Source organism: Diabrotica virgifera, chromosome 8, assembly GCF_917563875.1.
Source record: "Diabrotica virgifera virgifera chromosome 8, PGI_DIABVI_V3a".
NCBI classification, from domain to species: Eukaryota; Metazoa; Arthropoda; class Insecta; order Coleoptera; family Chrysomelidae; genus Diabrotica; species Diabrotica virgifera.
The window spans coordinates 216005231-216017667 of NC_065450.1; the positions used below are offsets into that span (position 1 = coordinate 216005231).

Consider the following 12437-nt stretch of genomic DNA (forward strand, 5'->3'; position numbering starts at 1 on the left):
AGTCACGTCTGATAATATCGTTGCGGAGGCAGTGAAGAGGCGAATATTTATTGCCAATAAAAGTTACCATGGCTTAATTCGGCAACTAAGATCAGATAACGTCGCAAGAAAAACAAAAAATATACCAGGATCCGGATATCATAACATTCATTAAATAAGGACGGCTGCGTTGGATGGGACATGTAGAAAGAATGGAAGAAGGCGAAATACCAAACAAAATATTCAAACAGATGCCAATAGGAAAAATAACAAGAGGAAGACCGAAGCTGAGATATTTAAAACAAATAGAAAATGATATAATAACCTTAAAAATAAAAAAACTTGAGAAAAGAAGCACGAAACAGATCAAAATGAAGAAGAATCCTGGAACAGGTCAAGACCCAGAAAGGGTTGTCGAGCCAGTGATGATGATGATGATGATGATGATTAAGCCTTGAAAATTGCCATTTTTCGTTTTTTTTTTCAATTTTAAAATGCTTTTACCTCGAAAACGATCAACTTTGGAGAAAAATTATAAGAGACTTTTTTATCCAGAATGGTCCAAAACACTTAAAAAAATTGTCTGAGCCGAAAATATTGATTTTTGCAATTTGATTAAAAAAAATTGTTAAAAAAATTGGAACCACTTTTCGCGTGGGCGACTTCTTGAATCTTATTCTGGAACGTCTCACGAAAATGGCACATACCTATATAGTGGAGTCACTGAAGGTTTTCACCTCCGATTTCGTTGAACCTTCATCGATTTTCATGAAAATTGGTAAGTAGTTAGAAGATACTTCAAGGAACAAAGGTGACATGATGTTAACTTGCGCTTTTACCCTGGGGGTGGTTGCCACCCCTTCTCGGGGGTGAAATTTTTTTATTAAAAATAATACGAGAAATCGATAGAGGGGCAACTTCTAAGCAAAATTTGTTATATAAAGTTATTAACATAAATCAATACTTTTTGAGTTATTAAATATCAAAGATTTTACTTTTTCTTAAAAAAATGCATGTTTTAAAGCTGTTTTTCACGTATTACTCAAAAACTATAAGCTTTTGTAAAAAAGCTGTTATTACCAAAATTAAAGATAATAAAAAATTTAATACACTCCCTACTTAAAGAACTAAACTAATGTTATTTTAAAGTGAGTTATGGGTAATTGAATGTATATTTTTTTCGACGAGTACTCAAATCTAAGTATTCAAGCTTACATAACGGGAAAACGATGCATTTTATAGAATATACTTGTTAAGCACTTGTCAAAGTACTTCGGAATACCTATCAAATGAGCTTCAGTAGAAGTTAATAGCATCAAAATTAAGCAAGTTATGATGAAAATAAGAGAACCCTTTCGATTTTTTTAGGAAAAAGTTAAAAACTAAACATACGCCATTTCCGCAAAAATTAAAATTTGTAGTAATCCTCACAAGAATTTCTTTATGTTATCATAGTCAATTATTTCAACAAATTTGACCGGTTTAGAATGTATATTTTTGAAAAAAAGGTATGATTTAAAAAATCAGAATTTTTAGAATTATCGTACTTTTCATTTTCTTTTGATAATAACTCCAAAAATACTCAATATACGTAAAAAATGATAGATAACTAAATTTTAGTTTTTTCTGTAACAAATACTTTACCCATTTTACTATTTTCTTAGAGTAAAAAATAACCGAGATAGAACGTTTAAAATTTCAATTTTGCTGCGAGAACCATGTAACCGGGGCCATTTAACCTTTTATTTTTAAAAAAGTAAGAGGTATAAATGACTATTTTGACGTTTCTTAATAGCTCTTGGAATAAAATTTTAACCAGTTATTAGGTGAACTTGCTACTTTAAAATTTAACGGAGTTATTTACAAAAAAAAAACAATAACATTTTTTAGAAATTTTTTTAAAAGATACATTTTGAAACATTTTTGGTGCATAAACTTTAATGCTATCAACTTGTTCGAGCACTTATTTGATAGATATTTCAATGAGCTTTGACACATGTTTAATAAGTTTATGTTATAAAATGCATCATTTTCCCGGTATTTAAGCTTGAATACTTAGATTTGGGTACTCGACGAAAGAAACATACATTCAATTACCTATAACTCACTTTCAGTTAACATTGAAAGGTTTTTCTAGTAAGGAATTTATTTGATTTTTAATTAGCCTCAATTTTGACAATTATAACTTTTTTGTAAAAACTTATAGTTTTTGAGTTATTTATGAAAAATCGGTTAAAAACATGCATTTTTCTCACGAAAAATTAAAATCTTTGATCTTTAATAACTCAAAAAGTTTTAATTTATTTTAATAACTTTATATAACAAATTTTGCTTATAATTTGTCGCTCTATCAAATTGTGGGGTTATTTTTTATAAAATAATTTTCACCCCCGAGGAGGGGTGGCATCCACCCTCAGGGTAAAAGCGCAAGTTGGCACCATGTCACCTTTGTTCCTTGAGATATCCTCTAACCACTCACCAATTTTCGTGCAAATCGATGGAGGTTCAACGAAATCGGAGGTAATAGCTCATATTCACCTTCAGTGACTGCACTAATATGAAAATATGGCTGGCAGGAAATGTGTTAATAAATGGGTATTCGTGACAGTATAGGTATGTTATACGAGCACAATTTGTCAGTCTTTGTGTTTTAAATTGGAAGCATAACCGCATAGCCCGATCAGGGAACACAAAATTTTACGAAAACCTCCAAAAAAATAAAGGAAGGACGAAAATTTGGGAATAGGTAGTTGAAATTGTCTATTACCGGGTGTCCACTTATATTTTCCCCCATTTTAACTGCCTATAACTTCTAAACGGCTCAAGATAGAAATATGTGGTTTTCACTGAAATGTTTTATTTTAGTAAAAGTTTTGTCTGAATGGATGGAATTTTTTATATCGCTTTCAAATACGAAATCAAAAATGGCGGATTTTTGAAAAGAACTTTGTTGACTTTTTTTTTAAAGGAACACCCAGTATATTCTTTTGTAAATTGAAAGAAAGGTCATTCACCTATCTAGCGATATAAAGTATTTCAAAATCCGTTGTCAAATCACTGAGTAATTAATTTTTAAAATGAGAGGTGCAACGTGGATATCACATACCTAAATAACATAACTAAGTAAAATATAAAGGAAAAGATTCCTCTCATTGGCTGTATACCATAATAAAAACTTACTAATGAAGTAAAAACCTCACATGTAGGTAGGTGGTATATAATTTATTAAAAATTTTTTTCTAAAAATGATCCAAGATGGATAAAATCACAAACGTTTTCGGACCAATCAGTCCATCATCAGGTGGTAGAAACTTCAGATCCAAAGTAGTTGGAACTAGCTACATATTTAGGTCAAAAGACCTTAATATAATAATAATTATGCCATTTAGGCTACAAAAATGTCGACAATAAGTCGATGTCACAAGAAATTAAATTGCAACGGTATTACAAAGTGGTCTTCATCTTGGCCTCAAACTGACAGACTAAAATATGAAAAAGTATATACCACCTACCTACATGTGAGGTTTTTACTTCATTAGTAAATAACTAAGTAAGTTATGTGATTTCCACATTGCATCTCTTATTTTAAAAATTAATTGCTCAATCATTTGACTTCTTCTTCTTCAAATGCAAATCCACTAATGGATGTTGGCGATCACATTTTCCATTAACTCTCTGTTTCTTGCAATGTGGATCAGTGATTGTATGTCGGTAATCCCTGTCCATTGCCTTATGTTTCGGAGCCAGGACATTTTCTTGCGTCCTATTCCTCTCTTGCCTTCAATTTTACCCTGGATTATAAGTTGAAGGAACTGGTATTTTTCGTTTCGCATGATGTGACCCAAATACGCCGTTTTTCTTTTCTTGATGTTTTCGAAAAGCTGACGTTCTTGGTTGATTCTTTTAAGGACATCCACATTTGTGATTTTCGCCGTCCATGGTATCTTTAGGATACGGCGATAAAGCCACATTTCGAAGGCTTCTAATCTGTTTATATCCCTCGTTTTGAGTGTCCAGCCCTCTATGCCATATAGCAGCACCGACCACACGTAGCATTTAGTAAACCTTAGTCTCAGTGTAAGGTCGAACTCTGAGCAGCTCAGTACCTTCCTGAATTTTACGAAAGCTTGTCGAGCTTGCTCAATGCGACATTTTACTTCCCTGTCCGATGCCCAGTCTTCAAAAAGCCACGTTCCTAGGTATTTGAATTTGCTCACTCTCTCAATGGACTTAGTATTCAGTGTTATGGTGGAGTTTTCAAATGCATCCAAGTTTCTGGAGATGATCATGAATTTGGTCTTTTTGGTATTAATCTCTAATCCCATTCGCTTACTGTATTCTCCGATTATAGTGACAAGTTGTTGAAGATCTGCTATGTTGTCGCAAATTAAGACAGCATCATCAGCATATCGTATGTTGTAGATTAATACTCCATTCACTTTGATTCCCATCTCTGCATCTTCCAAAGACTCTTGAAATATGGCTTCCGAATAAATGTTAAATAAAAGAGGGGAAAGCACACATCCCTGCCGAACACCCCTTCTTATATGTATGGATTTGGATATAGAATTGTCTATTTTTAATTGTGCTGCCTGATACCAGTACAAGTTTTCAATGCATCTTATGTCTTTTTGGTCTATATCAAGCTTCTTGAGGATCTGCATTAACTTGTGATGTTGGACACGATCAAACGCTTTCTCGTAGTCTAGAAAGCACAGGAATACGTCCTTCCTCTGATCGTAACAATTTTGGACCAACACCTGTGTTGCTACTATTGCTTCTCTTGTTCCCAAACCTTGCCTAAACCCAAACTGAGAATCACTGATGTCCCATTCACATTTTTTGTATAATCTTTGATGTAGTATGTAAGTGTGACTCATCAGGCTAATGAGTCTGTGATCCTCACATCTTTTTGCATTGACTTTTTTGGGTAGGGGAATAAATGTAGAGAGCAACCACTGCTGAGGATAGCAACCAGTTTCATAAATAAAATTAAATCATTTGACAACCGATTTTAAAAATTTTTATATCGCTGGATAGATAAATGACCGTTTTTTCAAGTTTTTTGGTAAATGACCATTTTTTTATATCGCTTTTAAATAAAAAATGGCGGATTTTTGAAAAAAAAAACGTTGTTGACTTTTTTTATTAAAACACCCAGTATATTTTTGTGACTTGAAAAAACGGTCGTTTACCTATCCAGCGATATAAATTTTTTTTAAAATTGGTTGCCAAATGACTGAGCAATTAATTTTTAAAATGAGAGATGCAATGTGGAAATCACATAACATAATATCACTTTGCTCAGTTATGTTATTTAGGTATGTGACATCCACGTTGCACCTCTCATTTTAAAAATTAATTACTCAGTGATTTGACAACCGATTTTGAAAAACTTTATATCGCTGGATAGGTGAATGACCTTTCTTTCAATTTACAAAAAATATACTGGGTGTTCCATTAAAAAAAAGTCAACAAAGTTTTTTTCAAAAATCCGCCATTTTTTATTTCGTATTTGAAGGCGATATAAAAAATTCAATCCATTCAGACAAAACTTTTACTAAAATAAAACATTTCAGCGAAAACCGCATATTTCTATCTTGAACCGTTTAGAAGTTATAGGCAGTTAAAATGGGAGAAAATATAAGTGGACACCCGGTATTATATAAGAAAAAGTTTACAATTCTACATCCCCTTCATTTTACAAAAATTGGGAAATACGGGGTAAAAAATATTTTCTCGGGAGTGAACAAATATACCTCAAAATATAATTGGATAAAATGACTAATTTTAAGCAACTTTTGTTCTATAGAGTTTTTTCACTAAGTCGATACTTTTCAAGTTATTTGCGAGTAAGTATGTTCATTTTTAACAAGGAAAAACATGTTTTTGGACGGTTTTTTGCAAATAACTCAAAAAGTAAGTATTTTATCGAAAAAAATATTCCTGGCAAACATATAGCTTATAAGAAAGTGAAAAAAAAAATGGTTTATGCATAAAGTCTGTAGACCCAGTAGAAGCAGAGCTGTAGCAAATTAAAAGTAGGTTCTTATTTGTCAAATTCCAAATCGAATAATTCAACCTAAAATAACCAAAAAACGGAGCACTTTTCGAGTAAAACTCGTTATAACTTTTGTAAAGTGTTTAAAAAAAGGTTTCATTCTGTTTTTCAAAAAAACTTCTAACATTAACAGTAAGTGAGTTACGCTCAAAATATTGTTGGTACCTTTTATTTTTTGGTAAAAAAAATAAATCTCGACAATCACCCCCTAATTAGCATTTAGCATCCCAAATAAAATTAATCGTTACCTTTCACAAATTACTTTACTTATATATTTTTTTAAAACATGTATGTTTCATTGGTTCAATGTGCACATTTTTGAAAAAAATTGGTTTTAAAATAAACACTTCTTTTAAAACAAAATAAGTTATCAATCGAAGTAGCCCAGAAAACGACAATAAATTATATCGTCTCCATATCACCAGATTGACAACAGGTGGAATACTTTCTTTGGTTACAACCTCCCGAGATTTTCAAAATTTATAAATCACACAGGATGCCGAGGAAAGTAAGATGAGAGAATTTTAAATAATTCATAACTCATCTGCTCAACGTGGTAAAAGTTCCAACAAGAAAGATTCCTTAGTACTCAACAAAAGAGTAAATGGATTAAAAATGTATAAACATTTTCAATTTCTTTGCAACACGAAAATGCAGCAGCTGCATACAGACAGGGCCCCCGCAAGGCTGACTGGCGCCCGCGTGCGAGACATATTTTGGCGCCCCTTAAATCTACTATATAAAACTAATAAATATTTTTGAAAGATTTAATCGCAGAATGAAAGACTACATTATTACTGAGGCCGAAAGTCCCTGAAAACTTCTATGTTTATTTTAATAAGTTACAGGGGTGAAAATAATAGAGACAATTTAGTGTGATTTTTAACCTGGGAGCAGTCACGCTGTTAGAAAAATCTAATATTTTTTCCTTTTTCGTGATAACTCGATGAAAAATTTTGCAACATAACTTTCCACTCGTAAGTGTTTCGAGGAAGGGTGTATTAATGCGTGGGTTTTTCTTTCTTTTTTTTTCAACTTCTTTTTTGGAATTTATGGCTTTGGTGAGAATTAATTAGCTTTCATAATTGTTAGAAGTAATATTTCTAACATAACAAGTAAATAAAAATACTATAAACTAAATGTTTGTTGTGAATTCGTATTTAAATTCGTTTTGTTAGATAAAATCTAACGCGCGACCGATTACGCGACAGAAAAGGGCGCGACTGTTCCCGGGTTAATTGCAAATATTTAATTCAAAAGAAACTTTTTATTTATTCTAAGTGACTGTCGGCCCTCGGCAATAACGTTATATTTCATTCTTCGTTTAAATTTTTTAAAAATACTTAGTAGTTTCAGGATTCGAAAAAAATGAATACATTTAAAACACATTACAAAACAGGCGACATTTTGCGCCTTTTCCTTTAATTTTTTTTGCTACATTAATAAAGCACCTTGTATATTAAATTAAAAATATACATTTAAGTAAATAAACAATAATATTTGGTCATTTCAAAGTTTTCCAACAAATTTTATATAGGTTGTCCGCATAACTAGGAACCATATGGGAAACTGTTTTATTATTAATTTTACGAGAAAAAGTTATTCTTCATAAAACGATCTGCATTGTCTAGAAGTCAGAATAAAACCATCAAAAATCAAATTTTAGGAATCTTATATGAGGTATGTCAAAAAATATGAGTTTCGGTCAAGAGCAAAGTACAAACTGTTTATATAATATGCAATTGCATCCTTCTAATTAAAATATTGTGATCTATAAAGTCACTTTACTCTTGATCGAAACTCATATTTTTTACACATATCTCATATTTATAAAATTGATAAAATTTGATAGGATTTGATGGTTGCATTTTAGATTTTAGACCATGCAAAGCTTTTTATAAAGAACTTTTTATCATACAATAATTGTACTTTTCAACAACGCCCTTTTTGTTTATTAGAAATAATATGATAAGTCTTATATTATTAATAATTAGCCTTTTCATTTATTACAAATAATGTGATAAGTCTAATTAATCATTAATAAATAATAAAGGACATATCACATTACTCATAATAATAAATGAAAAGGGCGTTGGGTGTCTGTAATTTGAGAAAAAGAAATTTTCAGTTAAAATTATGTAATTCCATATAAAAAATAGTTTTTAATTAAGTCCAAACAACTTTTCATAATAATAATTTTCTATATTGTGAAATATAAGTTACTCTTGATCGAAATTCATATTTTTGATACTCATAATATAAGATTGATACAATTTTTTATTTGGTTGTATTTTAGTTTTTAGACTATGCAAACCATTTTATAAAGAATAAATTTTTTCCGTAAAATTAATAATAAAAAAGTTTCCCATATGGTTCCAAGTTACGCAGGCACAATATCTTAATTTTCTTTTTTTTTTAAAATAAATTGTAAATTGTGGATTTTATGAGAGGAAACCCGATTATATATATTTAAAATGAATTATTCTATGTAATGATTATGATACTTACCATTTTCACAATTATTAATTTAATTTCCACACCACTTACAATAACAACAAATAAAAGAATGTCCAATATTTTTTACACGAAAACAAAAGTTTAAAATCAGGGCAAAAATAACCCAACGGATACTTCAATACTAGTCGTAATTATTAACTTCAATATAAAATAAAATTTTAAACATTTCACTGCAGGAAACCACTCTTCACGTGCCTAATAGACGAGAAGGGAAAAGGTATTATCCTCGGTATTATCAAATACATAGGTTATCATAATTCATAGAGTATATTTGTTTACTTCAAGTAAAAGATTCACTTTATAGGAGTAAAACTGCTTGATCCAGCAAGTTGTGTTTTTGTAGGAGTAAACTGCTAAGTTGCGTTTTATGGGTGTTAATGATTTATGTTTCTACTCGTCAAGGAGTGTGATTTGATGTTTATTTGACTATTTTGAGTATCCGTGTCCGTTTCGTTTACAACATAAAATCGATTGGATGGTATGCCAAGCGTAATTCAATCTATTTCAAAGAAAAAAATTAAGAAGGAACAACAAAATATATTTTTGATGGAGTAAGTTCAACATTTCAGGACAAGAATAATTATTTTTTCAGTAATAACACAATATTTGATTTTTGATATTTCTCTAGCTGTTCATGAAATAATTAAAATTGTATATAAAAAATGATTATCTCATTGAAAATAAATATTTCTTATTTACCAAACCTTCGGTTTGGCGCCCCTTTGGGGTTACGCCCGCGTGCGCCGCACGCGTTGCACTCCCGGTTACGGGGGCCCTGGCTGCATAATACTCTGGTTAAATCCGAAACCGGTATATACTCTTCCTGCACTATCCGATTTAGCCAGAGTATTATGCAGCTGCCGCATTTTCGTGTTGCAAAGAAAATGAAAATGTTTATACCCTTTTTTTTTTTATTTTGAAAAAATTCTTTCTTTTAATAACTTAAAAATTATTAGTAATACCAAAAATCTCAAACAGTAATAAAATGTACGTTTTGCTTTTCTGAATATATTGGATTTTTTTGTTTACTTGTTAGATAAAAATTGGTTATGCTATGTCTGTTCAAAATTGGTATAAACTCGTGATTAGTTACTCGTTCAAGCCATTTTAACTACAGCCTTTTCAAAAATAAGCACTTTGAACCGATGAAACTTACAGATCATATAAAAAGAATACATAATAAAGTAGCTACAATTTAGCACTTTTTTATAAGCTATATTTTTGCTAAGAATATTTTTTTCGATAAGATACTTACTTTTTGAGTTATTTGCCAAAAACCGTTCAAAATCATGTTTTTTTTTTGTTAAAAATGAACATATTCACTCGTATTGACTTAGGGAACACGTATTGACTTAGGGAACACGTATTGACTTAGGGAAAAAACTCTATAGAACAAAAGTTGCTTAGATTTAATCATTTTATTCAATTCTGGACTTATTTTAAATGTATATTTTTCACCCTCGAGAAGGGGTATTTCTCTCCATTTTTGTAAACTTTTTCTTATATAATAATAGACAGTTTCAACTACCTATTCCCAAATTTTCATCCTTCCTTTATTTTTTTGGGGTTAGATTGTTCTTTGATCGGGCTATAGTAAAAGACGGAAGGATGATGTTGAAGCGGTTTCTAGCATTGGGGTATGACAATAGGAAATGGAAGCGCAATATCGTATATGATGGAGGGTTATAGTGGATGCGACCAAGACTCACCCCGAGTTGTAAAGCCAGTGAAGAAAAAGAAGAGGAAGAAGAAGAACAATATAACAATATTTTGATTACTTACCTGTAATAACACAATTCCGATTCGGAACTTCTAATTGGTCCAAATTCATGGTGCTCTTTAGATATCTCATCATATGGTAATCTTCACCTTCAACAGCACCCCAAGACTGTATCGAAAAGTCATCTACCGGCTTCCAATGTACGCTGTCTTGGTTAATATATCCGTAGGGCAATAACACGCCCTGCTGAATTTGAATATGAATCATGCGATTTCGTTTGACAAATCGCATCCCAGTTACCACCCTACAAATAAATAATAATACAGAATTGCTTAGATAAATAAAATATAATATATATAGTGACTGTACACCCCGATATGGGGCTAAGTCGCGTAAGCTTTCTAGATCCTATTTCTTAGGAGGATCAGTCCCTTTTGCTTATGTTATCTTCTTAACGATTTCTCTCCATTTTTTCCTATCTCTAGTTTTTCCCCGCCATTCTCTGACTCCTGCGTTTTTTAAGTCTTCTTCAACTTCTTGCAACCACTTTGATCTTGGTCTTCCTCTTTTCTTTCTTCCTCCTGGATTCCATTCTATCATAGCATATGTCACTGCTTCATCTCCTGCCCGCCAGATGTGACCTAACCATCTAACTCTGCATTGCTTTATTTTGGTCACGATATCTTCTTTTAGTACTTTCTTAATATCTGCATTTGTTCGGCTTCGATATTCATTTTGCTCTGTTCTGATTGGTCCCAGTATGGTTCTCATGATCTTTCTCTCCACTATTCTTAAGTTTTCTTCATCTTTTTTAGTCATCGTCATTGTTTCTGCTGCGTATAATAATATTGGTCTAATTATGGTGTTATACATTCTCATCTTGGTTTTAATAGACAGTATTTTGCTTTTAAGTAGTGTTTTATTTGCAAAATAAGCTTTATTCGCTGCCAATATTTGTTCTTTTATTTCTGGTATTCTTTCACCCGTTTTGCTTATTGTCACTCCTAGGTATTTGAAATGTTCTACATCTTCAAACTCTGAATTTCCTATTTTGGTTTTTCCTTTTATTGCTGGTTTCCCTAGTCTTAATATTTTCGTCTTTTCTTCATTTAATGTGAGTCCCATTGTCTCCCCTTTCTCTTTTATTTCTTCTAGCATTTCTTTCATTATGTTTCTATTTTTTGCAATAATAACAATGTCGTCTGCATATGCGATTATTTGTCCACCTCTTGTTCTTAGGTTTCCTTTGTTTATATTTCGTAGTACATATTCTAAAGCTAGATTAAACAGTGTCGTGGAAAAGGCATCCCCTTGTTTCACTCCTTTATTTATAATGAATTCATCTGTCTCGCCTCTTTGCGTCTTTATGCTAATTTTGGTAGTTCTCATTGTCATATTTATTAATTTTCTGAGTTTATGTGGGATTTTTAGTTTTTCCAGGGCAATCATTAGTTGTTTTCTCTTAATCGAATCAAATGCCTGTTTGAAATCGATGAATAGCATTTCTAATTGCAGTTTGTATTCATTTGCTTTTTTCCATTATTTGTTTTATTGTGTGTATAGCATCTATTGTTGACCTTCCTTCTGTGAATCCACATTGGTACTGTCCCACTCTCTTCTTCGTGATCTTTGACAATCTTTTTCTTATTATCGAAGTCAATATTTTATATGTTGTGCTTAGTAGTGTTATTCCTCTATAATTTTCACAAATTTGTTGGTCTCCCTTTTTATGTATTGTTATTACCTGCCCTATCTCCCAGTCCTCTGGCATCTTCTCTTCCTTCCATATATTTTTCAATAGTGATAGTATTTTTTCCTTCAGTTCCTTTCCTCCATATTTTATAAGTTCCATGTTAATTTCGTCTTTTCCTGGAGCTTTTCCATTTTTGCTCTTCTGTATTACTTCCTCGAGTTCATCTATTGTTGGCTCTTTTGAGACTGCAATGTGTATTTCGTCTGCTTCTTCGTCCACCGTTTCCTCTTCTTCGTGCATTTCTTCTCCAGAATAAAATATAAACAACTGAATATAGAGTGATCGGCGAAAAAAAAAAAACAACTTTATAGTACCAGATAAACTATGGCTACATGAAAATTACAGTGAGATGTGAATAGAGTACAAATGAACAGAGATGTGAACAAGACAAATTACGTAGATGGAAA

The 12437-nt window shown here is 31.6% G+C and overlaps 1 protein-coding gene across 2 annotated transcripts in view; it reads right to left on the reverse strand.

Moving 5' to 3' along the window:
* Positions 1 to 12437, reverse strand: part of LOC114329429 (uncharacterized) — a 67551-nt gene that overhangs the window by 12600 nt on the left and 42514 nt on the right. For both annotated transcript variants that reach the window (XM_028278527.2, XM_028278528.2), the window contains one exon: positions 10340 to 10581. In XM_028278527.2, the coding sequence (XP_028134328.2) occupies positions 10340 to 10581 (242 nt within the window). The remainder of the gene's footprint in view (positions 1 to 10339; positions 10582 to 12437) is intronic.